Consider the following 19,288-nt stretch of genomic DNA (forward strand, 5'->3'; position numbering starts at 1 on the left):
TAGTTTTGGTAACAAATGGGCAAGTTCTTGAATAATTCATGGCTTCTCCTCATTGTCAGCTAAAAACTATATGACATGCTTCTTGGAAGGCATTATACAGCAACAAGATCTTCCTTGTCAGTTATGCAGTTTCCCTGCTTGACTAGAACTTTCTTATATAATTACAGATATTTTTGCCTTTTTCATATTTATGTCAGAGTGCAGAATATTATGTGTGGTGGTTACAGATAAAAGACTATATTTCTTCCTTTACTGAATTATTTTTTCTTCCAAAAACGAGGTAACGTATCCCTGCTGTTACTGTTTATGAAACCCTGGATGGCTTAAAATAGCAGAGGAAATAGAAATAGTAATTGATTTTAATATCATTAAAATTGAGCTAGATGAAATGTTCTGAAATGATGATCACACTTTTGTGGGAGACTATCCACATCATTGACTGTGTAATTTCAGCCTTATTAATCCATTTTTTGGAGGGGGATAAGCAGATGTTTGCGTTTTAGTCATTAACCAGGATCACCTGCTTTATGAGAATTAAGAGGTCACAAATGAGAGCAGTAATTTTAGAATATGATTTTATTTTCTAGAAGCATTAACAGTTTCTGTTACAAATGCTGTCTTTTGTAGACTGAGTGAACAGAGATAGAACTCGATGCAGTGGAAATGTGTCCATCAGTGTGCAACACTGGGTTTAGGGTTGGATGCATAGTTGAATCTTTTGGTTTGGTAACTGAAAGAAAAAAATTGGGGAGAAAAATGCTTTTGATTCAAGATAAATTTAAAACTTCTGAAGTTTTTCTCAAGAAAGAAGTTTTCATTTAGGTTCTCTAAGAGAAAATCAGGATCAATTCAATTCTGAATTGATGTCTTTCTAGCTGCTCTCTAAGGATGGGTGAAGCCCTGATGCAATTCCCTGTGGTATCCAAAGGGTGAAATCCCACATTTGCATGTCCCAGTGGCCAGGCTGTGCTGAGTTCCACCACTTCAAGTCTCTTGCCTTAGAACTGCTCTGTCTGTTATTTGTACTTGTCTTTGCAAAAGTGTGCAAAGTGAGATTCTTGGATGTGATGCTGAGACCAAGGGGAGACAAGAGATCCTTGTCCCAGAAGCAAATTATGGCTTGAAAGAAAGGACAGTCTCGAGCTGTGAAGATCTTCTCTGATAAAAGAGAATTGAACACCAAGGCTTTTCAGTAAGTTGTACGTAAAGGATATCACAGGCAATAGTGAGAGCTTTGCTAATTCGCTCTTCCCCAACTTGTTACTTTTTTCCCAGTCAACACAACATGGCAGATAAAAAACTGTATGGGGAAAATGTCAACTGCACTTTTCACTGAATTTCTTATTTGTTGAATGTCTTCACAATTCTATAAAAAACCCCAAACCTATATTTCAAGAAGCTGTATTATCTGGTTGCTCACGTGTGCTTGTAGGATCAAGACATGAGTATCAGGAAGCAATTGGAAGGAATTTTTCAGAAGTTGCTTGAAAAGGGTGGGTATGAGCAGGTGAAGGATAGGCTGATATGACAGTGATTTGGAGATGGGTAAAAATTAAATGTGTCAGTTAATTCTTTCTTATACAGAATTGTCATCTCAATAATCATAATGTCTGTTTTGTAAAAGAACCTGTAATACTGAATAAAATTAAGGAGTATTAGAGCAACCATAATAAGAGGTTGCTTCTCCAGGCTGAAAAGGTCTGATATCATAATTTAAATGTTTCCTCTCCTTTATTAACCAGTTAGACATTGTTGCTTAGACAGGTGTGGGGGTGTGAGTATAATAGGAGGAAGTTATTGTTGCATTAAAACCTACTTCTCCCTTCTCACAATACATTTTAGCATTGAACTGACACTCAAATGCAAACCAAAGTGTGGTATTTTTCTCCAGTGTTAAACATGGATGTAAAATATTAAGTGGTCCTAATTCTGCAAGGACTTTTAAGGAAGTGGAGAGCTGAGCTGTGTTAGCTAATCCAAGTGAATTCCATGAATCTGCTTTGTTCTTGGGTGCCTTTTCTGTGTAAAATCAGAGTTTTGGATAAATCTGTTTTTCATTGCATCATTGGTATCATGACTTTACTGCCCAAGAGGGAAATGCTGTGTTCTGGAGGTCTCTTTGCAGTACAGGCCCTGGATATACCATTAATCTTCCAGCACGCAGCAATGCTACTTTCAGATAAAGCTGTCAGCATTTCTTTTACAGAGGTTTGATGTTCTGGGATATTCACATCAGCACTCCGGATCACAGCTTCTTCACTGAAGCATTCAGAGATAAGCACTCCAAAACCAAACATGGAAACTCAACCAGATCTAAATGCATAGGGTGGCCCGAAAGTTCTGAGTATGTAGGACAGTCATTTGCCAGATCATGTGCTACTTTTTCTCTCTGAACAAATACATCTGTTTTTCTGTGTTAAAAGCCTGTTTTTTAAGAGGGAACAAAAACTGGGACAACTTAAATCTTAACCTGGTAAAAGAAGAGAAGATGGGGAAGAAATCTCAGCAAGTTTAGCCCAGATCTGCCCTCATCAAGGGACTGCTCCTGGAAACCTTTCTTCTAACTAGTCCCAGCTCCAAGAGAAACTCTAGTGAGCATTTAAAGAATAAAACCAGTAAGAGTAAAAATATTAGTGCATATTTGCTGTTAATTAACTGTTGGTGAAATAAAATAACTTGATTCCCATAATGTGAATCAGGAGGGTAGAAAGTCTGGGCCTTCAGTGGGTGCAGGAAAGCAGGGGGTGGAGGTTTGTGGTCACCAGACTGGTTGATGGAGCTAAGCCTTGATTTTTGTACAGGATGCAGAATAAAAAGAGAGTGAGGGCCTTGAATGCCTATGAGGGAATAAGCTTGCAGATCTTTAATACCAGCATTTGATGCCGGAGAACTGCCGACAAATCAAGTTAGGAAATCTGTGTATCTTTTTTCCTTTACTGTGTCTCTGTCTGCACAGTTCTTAATGGACAGCAGCATTGGTGTGGACATGCACAGAAGAATTGAGCCTTTGCTGAGCCATTGGTGAAATACTGAGATATTACTTTCTGAGCAGTAATAAAATAGACCAATAGTAGATTTTAAGCCTTCTGGCTTCTGAGTGTCTGTGGAGCACATGACCAGCAACTCCAAATCAGATTTAGACAGCCTGGAGGGGCTGGCAGTAAAACTTCATCTGTGACACAACCTCTGTGCTCTCACTTCAGAGGGTGTTAGGGGGAGCTGAGGGGCTTGTTTCAAGTGCCTACAACCTGGACTGCAGAATGCACCCATAATCCCAGGAAATGCTGCACCATTTTCTGAGTGCTGAATGTCTGGCTTCCAAACAAGAGGAAAGAAGAGGTGGGTTTGGATCCAAACAAAGGCCAAACAAGAACACTGGACTAAATCATGATGTAAAAATCTGCAGGGGTAAGGTTGCTTTCTCTGCAGCCATCTCTCATGGTTTTTGCAATATGTGTTTTAATACAGTTGTTAATTTTGTTGGTGGCAATACAGACTGTTTCATTTTCAGTTGCTTTGGCTTTATTCAGTGCTCACCTGCTCATGACAAAGGTGATTTTGTATCTCAAATCCCTTCAGATGCAGTGTTGTAATTCCAATGGTCCCAGGCATGTCTATAGAAGCAGCTATATCTCACATTTGGAGCAACTGCATTCAGCACAGGCTTCCCAGGCTCTGTATGACACTAACATTAAATGTCACACATTAAAAGTGTGTGACATTTGCCACAATAAAATTGACTGATTCTGTATAAACAAAATCCCTGTGAGATATGGTATTCAATACTTCAATTCAGTGCTAGAGCAGATACATTATAGTCAGTATGATTCATGATAAAATAAAATTTTTTGAGTTTTTATCACTGAGATATAATGTTTTTGGCATTATCAAAATGCAGGGGAAAGTAGAATCAGAATGCTTCTACTTTTGTATCTAAAATTGTGTATAAACTGATGGTGCTCCTGCAAATCATTTTGATGATACTGTCTTTATTGAGAGAAATCAGTTCTATCTATTCTTTGCAGAAAAACAAAGATTTGTTTCTTTTCCCTGGTGACATGTATATTTCCGCTCACTCACCCTCCTCCTCTAAAACTTTAAAAGAGAAATTATTCATCCTCTGTCTTTCTGAAAGCCAATGTTTACTGTTGATGAGAAGCTGCAAGAACAGTCAGGGCTTCAAGCAGAAATGCCCGTGTTGCTCTGTGGTTGGAGGGCATCCAGTGACTTCCCTGTTGCAGCAACATGTACAAGAATGAGAATATTGTGTATCCTTCAGTTTTCCTAACAGTGAAATCCCAGCTTTAGATACTTTTAAAATGACTGACATTACTTTGCAGCCTGTACAGATTGTCACAGCGAAAGCTCCCCGTGCTGCAGTGCCTCAGTGGCATTTCAGTTCAATGTCACTGGTTGCTCGTGAAGAAGGGCCTTCCCTGGTGGGCTTCCAGCCTTGCCTAGGGGAGAGAAAGGATGCAAAGTGGAGGGACTGCTTCCTCATGCAGGAGACCTGCTGCCGAGATATTGTTCAACCCTTCTCAGCCACCTCCTCTCCAAGACATCAGGGAGTTTACATTTCCCTTCTGTTCTCTGCATAACAATGGGGGAGAATGTGCTCCTCCTATTGGAACCCACATCGAGCCAGCTGTGACTATAACATGTCAGTAGACAATGTTTTCTGTGTCCTGGGAGTGGACAAGCACTTGGAAGGTTTCCTGAGGAAATCCATCATTCCCAAAGTACAAGGTGACAGAACCATAGGGAGTTAAGCTAATATTTGGTGAGTGATCCTGGAAGATAATTTCTTCTTTTCTGGACACCACTTAAGGGAAGACACAGTCAGGAGGACTCAGCTGCAGGACTCAAACAGCTTTGGTTTCAAATTGACATGAGGACAACTTCATGAATCTTTGTGACAGCATTCCGTGTACACCCTATGAGGCAATAACTGATCCACTGGTTTATGTGCTCAATTGCCCACATACAAACAGAGCAGGACTTGCCTTTCAACATTACATCTACAAAATTGGACTTTGATGCAGGATGCAGATGTGCTCCACAGGTTTTATTCCCCAAGGCAATGGAATCAGTGAGATTTAGCAATGCAGACAAGTCTGATGGGTGTCCTGAATGCAACTTTTGTTTTGCGTGCTAGGTGTCCAATGAGAAAAAGCACAGAGGAGTAAATACAGGAATTCACACTCTGTGTGGTTTGGAAGACATAGAAGAGAACGTGTTCAGTGCTCTCAGAAACAGAGTATTGCAAATGCAAAATTATTGGAAGGGGATTTCTTAGTACTGTCCTGGGAGCACTTGTTCCTGTGCCTCAGATTTATGTCATTGGTAATGGGGCTTTTCAGTAAGACAGTGTAATTTAACAGTAATATCCAGAGTTCTAATACAAAAGTGTTAGGAAATAAATGAAAAGGGCTTAGTCATTTGCAGTAGCAAACTTTAGAGTAACTCGCTACATTGCAATTCTTAAGGGCAAGGAAGAAATTTTCCCTGAGAGCAAACCCAGCCAATTACAGGATTTCTTCTACTGGAACAGGATGTGCTGAAGCTGAGAGAGACCACATGGATTGTGAACTTAGCTGTGATATGCTGAGATAGCATGGTGTTCTTTTAGCTTCTGCACTTCAATTGTGTTCTGCATTATATTTTCACATATTCATTTCTAACATTTAATAACTAACATTAATGAAGACTTAAAAAAAATCCAACCCAAAACCAAGGGACACCATTGGCCTGTGTGACTCAAATGTTAGGAGATTTTCTCTTTTTGCCTGAGTAGCTCCTGCTGGAATGACTGACTGGTGATTTGCTTTTGAATTGCTTCTGTCACGATGCAGAGGTCATCAGGACAAGTGCATGCATTTGTGAAGGCAACCAGAAAAGAAATAGCTCCTCCTGACCCATAACCATGTACAAATCAGGCTGGCTGTCACTTACTATTCTCAGAGAGACTTAAAAAGCATGATACTACAGATTAGCCCCGAATTTTCAGATCATGGCCTTGCTCTCACAGGCTGTATCACTGACTGTAGTAGGAACACCCTGACATTTTTGTGTCCCATTTCACTCTTAGTAAGGATGTTAGCTGAAATCCAACTTAAACTTAGATCTAAGTTTTGGTGGGAGAGACCCAACCATGAGCAGCTCTACCCAACTGCCATATCCAAACATCTTTTCTTCTCCATCGCAGTACCTAAGAAGTGTGAAGATTCTCTAAAAAGAGCTAAACTCACAGTGAGGATTAGAGGTCTTGCTTTTAAGTGCCTCTGGTGAGAGCTATACTGTTGATGTTTAACTTGAGGAGACATCCCTGGATATCTGTTTTTCAAGCTGTCATTAATGTGAGCCTTTTAAAATTACCTTTCAGTGACTTTGCTCGGTTCTTCCTTTTGAAGAGTGAAGGGAAAGCCTTTCTTCACTGTAAAACATGGGCCTCTGGGACACCTAGTGTGTTTTAGTCAAGCTCAAATTGTCTTGTTTTTAGTGAGTCTTGTGTAGAGATTGAATCTTAGGAGAAAAGAAGTGCAGAAAGAATAAAAATTCTTCATGAGTGATGGGTTAGCTCTGCACAAATACTTTTTCTACTTGAAGGGAATGCATCCTTGAATGGTAGCTTTGTCTGGATTCACAACCCAGGTCTCTGTTGGAGGATCAAAGGAAGTAGAGATAATATAACATTGGATTTGTAACATCGTTCTGTTGTAGCACTTCTGAGATCATACTTCCATGATGTTATTTTCATTTACTAGGAGGATCTTGAATCAAACACTAAATGAAAGGTAACATGGGATTAGGATTTCTCCTTAGCAGGCACAGGAGCTGGTATTAGAATTACTGTTATAACAGCAAAAAACAGGACAGGAGTGTTTGGAGCTGTACCAAGGCCAGGTACCACACACGTGAGCTGCAGAATCACTGCACCTCCTGGCCTGTGATTCAGGGAGCAACTACAGCAGTGCCAGCCATCTGTTAAATTGTTCTACTCAGATGTTGCTCTTTCCCTTGACAAACTGATAAGAATTAAAAATCCAAAAACTTTGAAGGGTCTGTGATTTGTAATCTCCAACAGTCACTTACTCCATGTTCAGGAAATTGATCTTTTCCAGACAATAACCCCAACCATGTAGCAGTGGTAGTCACTGAGAAATAAGTTAGCACTTGAAGGAAACCTTGGAAGAGTAAGTAATAATGCATTTGTTTTTAAGATGTTACATTTTTGTGATCTAAAAAAACCAATGATAACAAATAACTCATTTTTCTTTAAGGCGATCACCAAACCATGACCTTGGTAACCATTATGTGAAGTGTAAAATTTGGACAGGAATAAATTTATAAAACCCTCATGAAGAGAGAGGAAAACAATCAAATGCTCAATTAAGTCTTAAAGCTGATAACACAGCACATTTATAGAGCAGCCAGTAGTGGATCTGGTCATGCATTAATGCTGTGAACCTTCAGATGGACAAAGACAGTTGGTGGTGTAGTTACTGCTGTTACTGTTCTAACTCAAAATGAGCAAAGAGGAATGTATGTGTTGGTTTATACAGTCTTGCAGTCAGTGAGCCAATAAAAATGTCATTAAAACAGCCAGAGTGTTAAGGTACATGGAGAGGGATCTAAGCCTGAGCTGTGCTGTTTCCTGAGCACTGCTTTGATAAATACACTTTCCAGCTTTTGGATCTACCACCAAAGTATTAGAATGTAATAAAAAACCCAATGCAATGAGAAATTAACCTGCAAGGGAGAAAATCCCATTGTGAGTCCCTTTGTATAAATATGCAATTCAAATTTGGGTGGGGTTTTTCAATCTAGAAGATATAAAAAATTTTCAACCCCTTTTCTGCCTCCTTTCTCTTTATAAGAAAATGAATAAATGGGGGTGGGGGGAGATTCTGTGTATACTAGAGCCAAAATTGTTTTGCTTAACTCTTTAACAAACTACCCTCACTTAGCAGAAACACAAATGCCAAAAAAAGTTTTTTTCCAAAGCTGTGAATATTTCCTCTGATTTTAATTCAGCCTTAGGGCTGATGAATTGTCTTGAATCCAAAACAAGATGAAAAATAATTTAGGGATTGACACTCCAATTTCAAATGTCCTTCTTATCCATTTCTTTACATCCTTCCTTTTTCCCTCTTGCCCTTACTTCGAAGTCAAGCCAAACTCACAGTTTTGCTTGCTTTTGTTTTGAGACCTGTTAAACTCCCTTGGTTTTCCCTGTGGTTTTCTATTGGATTTGGGGCTGGCTTCAGTTTGTGGTTCAGTGCCAGTTCCAAGTGGCCTGGGGATTACAGATGCCTTGCCACCAAAACAAAGGAATCTGCTTTGTGAGCTCTGGCAGAGCTAAACCCATCCTATTTCCAGTTGAGAGAGTAGGCCCAGTGTGTAACTAGTCCCTTGAAAAAGAGAATTACAGATCTTAGTTTCAGTGTGAAAATATAAGACATTTTTTTTCTTTGTACTATGGAGTGATTCTTTCTTTTCTTCCCTCTTCCTGTTCCCCATATGACCACTGCTACCTCTTGTAGAAATGGAATCCATTGGAAATCAACTCCTGTGGAAAGTGAATGGTTTGGAAACCTTTCAAAAAAGACAGATTATCAAAAATGCACTTTCAGACTCATAGGTTATTTCCTTTGCATGTATGTGCAAAAGGTTCTGCAGCCTGACAGGTTAATTTGGGTTCATATATTCTCTACTGAGAAACAACTCTTCTTGTCTGGCCTTGCAATACTAAGATCATCACTGGAAGCCCTCCAGCATCTTCCTCATCCACGTGGGAGATACTTCTTTTTTATTCCTTTTGGCCACTGATTCTGACAGCAGAACCCAGGTTACCAGCCTTGATTTTGTTATCTACTGTTCTTTTTGTGTCCAGCTTTCCTCATTAAATATGAACATATAACCATATATATATATATCTCATATATATGTTATATATATGTAACACATAATGGCCCTGAGATTACCTCAGTTGGTTAGAACATGGTGCTAATAATGCCAGGGTCATGGACTTGATCCCTTTATGGGCCATTCACTTAAGAGCTGGACTTGATGGGTCCCTTCCAGCTCAGAATATTCTGTGACTCTGAACATTTCCTGTCAGCCAGAGACTGCTGGGAGCACTGACCTCCTGCACCAAGCTCCATGACTGTGTACTGAAAACAAAAGTGGATCCTCCTTTTTATAATTCATAGGCCATCTGTTTAGCTTTTAAAAGAAGAAAAACAAAAACCATAGGATTCACACAGGTTAATCTCCACACCTTTACCAAAAAAAAAGAAGAAAGACCCTTAACCATAAACAACTTAAATGCAACTCATGGAGGAGAGCCCTTGTGTTCACAGGGGTCCTGAAAACAATTGGAAAGAAAGAACTGAATGCATCCCACCACAGCAGCTCTATGGGCTTCTGTACTGATCCTCTTTGTGATCCCCCTTCCTGAGTTCTCCCTCCAGCTGTCACCTTCTAGAAAGCCACTTTATGCTCCAGACCCCACAAGGAAGGGAAGACAACAAGAAAAAGTCAGCACAGATGCATCACCTGCTCAGAGGACTGAGTGATGAAATCCTTACAGCTGAGGAACAGCTTGCCCAGCATGGGAGTGGAATGGCTCACAATTTCAACAGACTTCAGCTCCCAGACTTCTGCCTCAAAACTGAGAAAAACAGGCTGATCAAACTACTGTTTCCTTTTGCACATAACTGGAATATAACTGTTATCCCAAGCTGACGAGATTAAAGGAAGGCTGCTGCTGCTTCAGTCACTGGAAAGTTGCCCTTTCCTGAATTACCAGCAGTAGCACTAACCTGAGTGGCTGGTGAAGAAGCATTCATAAAGCTTTCAAGTCTATTGCTGTTGGCTTAGTGAGGGCTTTCTTCATCATGAGCCTGAATAGATTTATTGTCTCGGTCATGGAGTGTGAACAAAAGTGATAGTACTCACCAGGCACTTAGTTTCCTCAATTCTACTCAATTCTAATTGTAACTAATGAAAAGAATACTACATTTTTGGGTCCTGGTTCCAGGAAGCATTTTAAATAGAAGTAGCCTCCAGCGCTGTTCAAAATACAATCTAAATAATGCAAGATTGTTAGGAGAAAATACAGCACTATTAAATAGCACCAAGTAATGGACAACTATTCAAAGTCATTATTCTTGATTAGCCTGGGTCATTAATACTGAGCACATGTGACCTTACTTGCACTCAGTAATACTTACAGTCTTTCAGGAAAGTTAAATAATCATTACTGATTAATTACTATTGATTATACTGAGTGGTTGTATCATATTTTGTGGATTTTCAGTGCAGGAAGCATTGAAACTCTCAAATACGTTTTGTTTTCTTCCTACAGGAAAGGTAACTCTTTTCAAAAGCCAATTTAGGAGAAAGTTGACTTATGTTCCCTAAACCATATAAATATTTCTGAAAAGCCCACCCCAAATGATGGATTTTTTTCAGTCCAGAGAATTTTTCTTTCAGGTGAAATAATATATTTTGTGCAGTTTGTGAGGATGAGACTTTATTATAACCTCTCAGCTGAAACACATCATGGCAGCATGCAAAGTGAACCTTTCCACTCAGAGGTGAGGGAATGGAGAAAATATCCACAAATTTTATTACGTAAATGTACAGGTGGCATTTTGAGGAGAAGGGACTAGGATGGACAAACTCTGTGGTTCTGCCGAATATGTAGGACTAATGATGCTGAAAATGGGAGGTTTCTGAGATTGCCTGCTGATTTGCCTTGCAAATACCTCTGTCTGCCAAAACCTGCTCATGGCACACCTTTGACAAGAACCCATTTACAGTGTTTTGTCAGTGCTTGTTTAGCATGAAGCTTCGAGCTGTGATGAAGTGTCCCTGTAGATCTTTTTATTTTCTTCCCAACTACAGGCTCACTTGACAGAGTGAAATGTAGAAACGCTGCATAAGAAAAGATTTGTCATGGAGCATGTTGGATTTTTTTTTTAATTAAAAGCATTGTCATGGGTCTGGTTGGAGGGAGTGAGCAGCCACCGTCGTTAGCGTCAGGGTGAGACTGATGGATCACTTCCCGGGTGCACAGGGCACCCTCTTGTCTCAGCTAAATCAGTTTACAGCAGAGCTGTGATGGAAGAGGCAGTGGCAAAGCCAAGATACCTCCCACCAGAGCTCTCCACAGCTCCCTTCGATGGGAGTAACCACCCAGCACGACTGGTTTACTCCTGGCTTTTTTGGTTGTGGTGCAATCAGTTAAAATGACAAGATGATGCATGACGGGAGGAGGAGCCCCATTATATTGTGGGTTGTTCTCCGAGCCTGCTGTGGCACAGAGTGAGGGGCAGAGCTGGCAGCCTGGGCTGCAGCCATCCTGTGCAGAGTGCCAGTAACACCATGGCAAACACCGGTTTGTGGGGTTTATTGTGTGTCTTATAGCTCTGTTAAAGCTGCAAGGCTGAAGGAATTTAGTTTAATCCTGTTTTCCTGATTGTGCAGCATGGCAGCTGAGCTGGTTGTGTTTATTCTACCTTGATATTCAGAAAAACTGGGCGTAGCAATCTGATTCCTGGATGTAGCTGTCAGGGTTCTTTGGTGCCCTGGGCCCCAGCAGGCACTGAGTCCCTGTGGCCAGAGAGGGATTCTGGAGAGCTGGTTTTCTGGACAGGAGCTGCATCCATGCTGGAGCAGGGGAATGTGAGAAGGAAGAGGCGACAGGGAGGAATGGATGTTATAAATGGACCACTCCCCATCCCCACCTCCTGCACCAATCAGCGAGGGAGGGAGGGTAGAGGAGGAAACAAAAGATGAGGGACACGTTTTAGTTTTTTATCTTTCTTACCACCAACCTATTATAATTCACAATTAATTAAAATATTTTTTTCTAGTGAAGTCTGTTTTGCCCATGACAATAATTGGTGAATGATCTCCTTGTCTTTATCTTGACCTGTGAGCTTTTTCATTTTATTTTCTCCTCCCCATCCTGTTGAGGGTGAGTGAGGGAGCAGGTGTAGGGGTGGCTGGCAGCTGGTCCAGGTCGACCCACCACAGTGTCGTGCTGTAGGATTTTGTACAGCAGTTCCTTCTGAGGGAGAAATCCCTTCCTGCATGATGTGCTTTAACACCCAGATCAGAACCCTTCTTCTCAAACATGCAGCACTGAGTACTAGGGTGAAATCTCCTGATGGTGAGAGGGAATGAGGGTGAGGAGGACTGTGTGGGACACACAGAGGAAATGGAACAGTGTATCCTGGCCGATATTTGAGATGCCAACAGGTTCCTGTGTTCAAAGACTTGCAAGCTTGAAAGAGCTGCTGTGCTGGGTTGGATCACTTGTCAACAAAATTTCTGCAAGATTCTGCATAGTCTTCATAGTAAATCAGAAATGAGCCTTTACATTTTCTGTAATTCCTCTGTGTTGGAAAGATACAGCATGACAGTCACTATTTGAATCTGTCCCTCAAGTGTTTGTGAAGATGAGAACTTAACAAAGAAACTTACTGTGTTGAAACAAACACAGTAGAAAGAAGGTAGGATAAATGAAAGCATCTTTCTGTTCCTGCAGAAACTCAACGTATTGCATGAAGGTGTCCATGTCCTTGACAGTAGCTGAGAATGAATCTGGGCTTTGCTACAACAGCAAGATCAGATATCTGGAAAAATCAGAAGTCACTAAGAGAAAGACAATCTCCTGTCCTGATATTGAGGATTACAGAACAGCCGGTCAAGAGCCAGATGTGGTGTGGTACAAGGTAACTATTGACGACTCATTGTTCTTGTGCTGAAACTACAGGCTAATTAAATGCTGAATTTGGAGTGCTTGATTTGCCAACCTTAATAACATTCTTTAAAGACAGTTATCTTGTGTGAAATAAGTAATATGTGCAGAGCAGCAGGTTTTTTTCCTCCTTAGCAGGTTGTGTCAGAAAAGAGCAATTATAAAATTGTCATTTATTTCTCCTTTTTACAAAAATCTCACATGTTCTGTCTTGTAGTAACAAAATGTGTGCCATAGCCTACTGTTAGTGTAAACAAAATTTTCTTTCAGCCGTTGAAGCTCTTTCTCTCAGCATATGGGTGGATATCTTCAGTGATGTTCATATGTCAAATATATGTATTTAGTTAATCATAGATATCCTGTGTTGGAAGGGGCCCACAAGGATCATCAAGTCCAATTCCTGGCTCTGCAGAGGAAGTCTGAAATCTTGAAAAAAAGAGAGTACCAAAGAGAAGCTGCCTCTTGCCCTATCTGCCTAAGTATTGCTGAACACCAGATCACTGAAGATCTCATTTTCTGCAAGAACACAATGAAAAATAGTCTGGCAGGAATAATCTTCAGGTGTCATGGAGCAGAAATCAGTCTAAGTAAGATGCATGTGCAGGTCCACACCAGTGATGCTTTGTACTGACCAAGAAAGGGAATGAAAGGGTCTGTCCTATACACCCACACGTGTTGTCTGGCTGCACACACAGGTTGTGTGACACCAGGCTGGAGTGTGACAGCTGACTGACAAGTCATCACAGTGATTGAAATTGAACAGAATTGATGTGGTTTGGTGATGATGGTGAAACAATCAAAGTTGACAACCTTTAGTCTGCCTTAATAATGAGAAGAGACATTAGTGGGATAACCTCCTACATACACCTTCTTATCCATAATTAACAATAAGGTGCTATCAGTTTGGCTCTTAGAGAAAATCTGTGTTATCTGGAAATGAGTCAGGAAGGTCAGCAGTGTGAAATGTCAATATTGATGTTATGCAGATGTTATACAACCTGACATGTATGTCAGGTTGTCCCTTGAAACTTATTCCTGAACAGGGTTTTAGAAAAATATTCTAGAGAGTATTTTAGAAAAATATTCTAGAGAGTATTGTGTTAAGAAGTCTGCCTACTCAAAAGCCCAGTTACTAGAAAATATATAATTACTTGGATTGCAAAATAATATGATGAATACTGGGGTAACCCCTACAAACCACAGTCAGGGATTTCAGACCATTCTGTGTGAGGCAATGTGAGTGTCAAAAAGCAGGTCCCTTCCCCCAGACAATAGTGTAAAGTGATACTCTGCTTATGATCTGACCCTTGCTTTCTGAAGGAGGCATCTGTGTCTAGTCATAGCACACTGGATCCTCAAGTTTTTTCCCTTTACCTTGGAGATTGAGTTTGATGTGTACATGAAGCCATCTTCTTGTGTAAATCTGCTCCAGAGGCACTGGGGGGCAATCCCTTTTCGTTTTGCTGAAATACTTAGAGAAGACTTTTATCCAGGCAGGGAACATAAGTTGCCCGAAAGAGAACAGTAGATAAATAAATGTAAGGAAGTCCTCGAGGTTCCTTCTTTATACCCTTGTCTGAAAAGAGAAACCCTTGTGTTCAGGAGAACCTGCCAGTTCACTGGTAGTCAGGGGGTTTGGGCTTGTGACCTATGAAATACCATCAGACAGGACAGTCATGGTGCAAGCCCACTGTGTGCAGGACTCACTCTGCCTTCCAAAAGGCTTCTCTGCATTGAGGGATTAATGAATCTGAGCCAATAATTGCATCAATTTACAGATAGTTAACTGTAATTTAAATATGCTCTTAATTATGCCTGAATAGATTTTTCCCATGCACACCCGGTAAGTAATAAAACATTTGCTGTGAGGATTTGTTTTAACAGTAGTATGAACTTCACTTCTGGCTAGAATTACACTGCATGAAATATTTATTTTTAAAGATTTCCTCAATTAATGCCATTGGTATATACAGAACTCTGTTATGCCTCTTAAAACTGTTTTGACAAGAAGTGTATTTTTTTGAAGTAAATGAATGTGTCAAGGCATGATTGAATGAATGGGATTTAAGAGTTTCATGAAAAATCAACTGGCAGAGGAAAAAGGTATATTACATCTTGAATGTGGAGTCTTAATCCATTTCCATCATCTCTTTTCTACAACTGGGTTGAAGGAAGGGCTGTGAAAACAATCAAAATGTCAGGTGAAGGACATTTAGGACATTTCTAGGGTAGTTGTTATCTATCCTAGAAAAATAGAGTTGTTGAGGTGCTGCCACTAACATTTCAAGGAAGAGAAACAGAGCATAATAGTGCACAACTTAATTACTGGGGAAAAAAACCAAAAAAAACATTTAAGATATCTAAGGAGAATAAATAAGCTTAGAAAGAAACTTTCAGATTCTTCTAGCAGGTAAACATAGTGCAAAAGCAGAAAAGAATAATTAATTGGTTAAAGGCTTCAGTGAGACCTTAGAGCACTTTCCAGTACCTGAAGGGGCTTTATGAGAAGGCTGGAGAGGGACTTTTCACAAAGGCATGTAGTGACAGGACAAAAGGGAATGGCCTTAAACTGAAGGAGGGTAGATTTAGATGAAGTGTTCAGAAGTTCTTCCCTGTGAGGGTGGTGAGGCACTGGCACAAGTTGACCAGAGAGATTGTGGACTTCCCATCCCTGGAAGTGTTCAGTACCAACTTGGATTGGACTTGGAGCAACCTGGTCTAGTGGAAGGTGTCCCTGCCCATGACCAGGGAGTTGGAATGAGTTGAACTGTAAAGTCCTTTTCAACCCCAACTGTTCTGTGATTCTATGAAACGAGTCATACGATTGAGCACTTACCTTTTAGAGAAATTAGCACACCTCTGACAGTAAAATCTGCATTGTTTTCCCAGTATGAAGACTAGTTAGAATTTTGTTTGTTTCTCAGCTGTTTTTGTTGCTAAAATGCAAATTGTTACGATTTTCCAGCTTCTCCCCTTTTTTGCTTTTAGTTTTGTGTATTAAATATATAAACAAGCATTTTCAACATATTTTTATAAAGCCTGCATAGTTAGTAGAAGACAAATTAACTAGCTGAACTTTGGAAAAGAAAGGCTTATAAATAATTTTTGATATGAAGTATTCTAAGTAGATACAAAAAGAAATAATTAGGAAATCAGTGGTATAATTCACCAGAAGAGTTTCTCTCTGTAAAAACATAACAGCACATTGTTTGAGCTAAATCATTAATCTCTGTAGTAGTAAAGGTGTTGCCCTTCTTATTACAAACATGTAGTATATAAAAATATAAGGCATATAAAAATGTATTTTCCATCTCTTTGCTCCCATACTTTTAAAAATAGAGAATATAAAACTGATAGCACATAATAGGGAATTTCAGTGCTGCACTAAAAGGTGCATATCTGAAATATGCTTACTTTGTGTGTTCTGGGAATTGTATTCCTTCTAAATTAGGATTGAAGAGAACAGAATCATATTCTTTGCCCAGTGTTCAAATTTAGTTACTCCAAGTAGGTGGTTGATGTACCTTTCAATAGACCTAAAATATTGAGCACAAATCAGAAAGGATTCAATGGCCTTTCCTGGCTCTGATCTGTGTCCTGCGTGAATCTCAAGCGATGATAGTGCAATTTAGTGACAAAAATAAGCTCTGATTCTTCTTAGCACAGCAGATAGGATCTGGATTTAATCATTCTCTATCACTGCTGTTAACTAAAGTTCACATGCAAGGCAAGATTACGCTGCCCTTACGGCTGTACTTTGGAAACAGATCACTCTGTTACCTGCAGTAGTATTGCACAGCTTCAGAAATTGAAAGCTGTCCACATTGTAACTGGATTTGGCCACCTAGGGATAGGGGTAATTCTTCAGTGCTCCATTTTCAAGTGCAAGACCAGAAGCTCTCAGTCCTCTCTTTCTATTTCCCTGTTGTTATCCTTTGATTTAGAATCTGACGTGGATTTGGAATGCACATGGAATTTCATGAAAAATTTATGTTTGTGTCATTCTGATCTCTTGCTGTGATACAATATATTTGCATGTTGACGTATTTTCTTGTTTGGTTGTTTTCTTAAGAGAAAGCTTTGTTCTATTTTGTTTTCTCTGTTTCTGACACTGCTGTTGCAGACGAGCAGAAAATGGGGCATAGGTCTGGGCATGTCACCAGTCTCTGAAGTTGCTGAGCCCGATGTAAGTGATGCAAGACTGTTAGCTGCAGTCTGAGAGCTTATTCCAAGTTTCCACCTTGAGAGAGGGAGTAGAGGGACATTGAAGGTACTCAGGCCCTATGTTGCTTTGTGTTCTCTGGGTACAGAACTGTCAGGAGTACTGAGTGCTTTAGAGAATTGAGAAAAGTGTGATTTTGTTGCAGGCAGAACAGGCTTGATGTTAAAGATATTTAGAGACAGTAAGTATATAATCTTAAGGTGCCATTTTCAAGAGACATTAATTAGGTTGAGCCCCTGCTTTTAGTTCAGAGCATTCCAAGAACTATTCCATCATGAGTACAATTCATGTGGAAGGTGACTGATCTGCCTGCAAGGATATGGTTTGTTAGGAAAGGGAGAGCCTCTTCTGGCACTGTATCACACCCTATACAGAAGGACTCAAATGCTGTTCCAGTAGGACCACAGTTTGTAGTGACAAACCGAAATCTGCCAAACAACAGCTAAGGACTGCCTGGGGAAGTCCATGGGAGTTGCAGGCCATCAGTACCATGTTCTGCATCAGAGGACACATGTGGGAGTGATATTACATAGAGCCTAGTGGTGGGGAAAAGCTGAATCAGAGCTCATCAGGTGCTAGAGAAGCCAGCGATGAGAAACAAGGCTTAGGAAACCAGCTTTTTTAATTCTCTTGCTCACAAAACCACTGCTCTTCCTGTTTGCTTCTATAGGTAAATGGTTCTAGCCTGGGACTATGTGTAAAGTTTGCCTCCAGGCTAACTCTTAACAAATGTTGCCCTTACCCCCTTCAAACAGAGATGTATTTTAGTGGTCTATCCTAAAGTAGAGGTCTTGGCAGTTGTTATCAAGAAAAAGAGAAGATACTTAACCATTGCTTCAGGGCACCATGTATTAAACACAACCCATGTGATACAGTAGGAATTACTGAACCTTAAAAACATTTCTGTTTAATTCCAGCCTTTGAATTAATTCCAGTTTCAGATCTCTGTGCTTTCTGAAATTATATTTGAATTTTAATTGCAAAATATATCAAGGTGATTGTTTACTTGTGTATATAATGCTGAAAATCTGATCAGGCAACACTGTCTTATGTTGTACAAGCCAAGTAATTTTGGCAATGGATTTTTTTCTGCAGGAATGTAAGCCAAAAATGTGGAGAAGCGTTGTAATTCAGAAGGGAAATACTCTCTTAATTCAAGAGGTCCAGGAAGAAGATGGAGGAAATTATACCTGTGAACTAAAGTTTGAAGGCAAGCTTATACGAAGGACAGTTGAATTGAAGGTTACTGGTAAGAATCTTTGTTCTGTGCCAATAGAAAAAAAAAAAGCTTTGAAATAATAAGAAAAAGTGGGTTTCACATGTCAGTGAATCTGTTTGATAGAAGTAAGTCCAAAGCAAATCCCAGTAGCTGAGCAGTCCAAAACTCGGGAAAATTTATATGAAGATCTTACAAAATTTCACGGAGGAGTACTCCTACCTTTTTCTCTGTACGGAACCTGGAAATGCTAGCTATAGAGCAAAAGGTAGAGCAGACCTAAGTCCTCCATATACACTGGAATTAACTCAAACTCCACTTTGGTCTTCAGTGCTGAATGGAGGAAAGGTTGACTGAAGCTGTAAAACAGGCTTTTGGTGAGGCTTTTGTCCTAGAATAAACACAAACAAGAGACATCTTCAGCCATTTTTTTTTCTTTTATGAGTGATTGTTCCGTATTTTTAAGCTTTGGTTTAATTTATGGTGGTCAGCTTCTAGCTTCAGTCTGGGGTTTGTCGTTAGTGAAGAGTATGGCACAACTTATTTCAAGAATGAAGTTATGAACATTGGACTGTCAAGGGAAAGTAACCTGCTTACGAGGAGGTCATACACTGTGTGGTTCTGACTCCATGTAATATGTACTAGACAAGAGTGTTTTTCTGTCTCTTTTTGCCAGGTACCAAAAATGGATGGGTAAAAAAGTATTGTCTACCAATATAATCCTGTTCCCTTTCCAGTTCACTGTACAATATGACATCTATAATTATTATTTTGCCTTCTGTGTCTGTGGAACTTTGCGAGTATCTGAAAACCGTTGAGGTTTTCTTCAGCCTTTCACACAAAACCATATAAACAAATGGTTAGGTATTTTCCCAACTGTATTTCAACATACTGATTAAAATGGGACCCTACTTAAAGCAATGAGAAGTAGAATTCCAATTTCTTATATCAAACTGAATTGGTCCATATGACATTTCTCATATGTTCTTCCCTTTATTTTGGGTGGAATCCATTTTTTTATTCTTATCATTATTCCTCATTTTCAATGAGTTCTTTTCCCTGTGTGCCATATTCATAT

The 19,288-nt window shown here is 39.8% G+C and overlaps 1 protein-coding gene across 8 annotated transcripts in view; it reads left to right on the forward strand.

The window, feature by feature from the left end:
- Window positions 1–19,288, forward strand: part of IL1RAPL2 (interleukin 1 receptor accessory protein like 2) — a 432,870-nt gene that overhangs the window by 250,979 nt on the left and 162,603 nt on the right. For all 8 annotated transcript variants that reach the window (XM_027687227.1, XM_027687228.1, XM_027687229.1 and 5 more), the window contains 2 exons: window positions 12,560–12,746; window positions 18,090–18,243. In XM_027687227.1, coding sequence (XP_027543028.1) covers window positions 12,560–12,746; window positions 18,090–18,243 — 341 coding nt within the window. The remainder of the gene's footprint in view (window positions 1–12,559; window positions 12,747–18,089; window positions 18,244–19,288) is intronic.

This window comes from Neopelma chrysocephalum, unplaced genomic scaffold (assembly GCF_003984885.1).
Source record: "Neopelma chrysocephalum unplaced genomic scaffold, ASM398488v2 Primary Assembly neopelma1_73b, whole genome shotgun sequence".
NCBI lineage: Eukaryota > Metazoa > Chordata > Aves > Passeriformes > Pipridae > Neopelma > Neopelma chrysocephalum.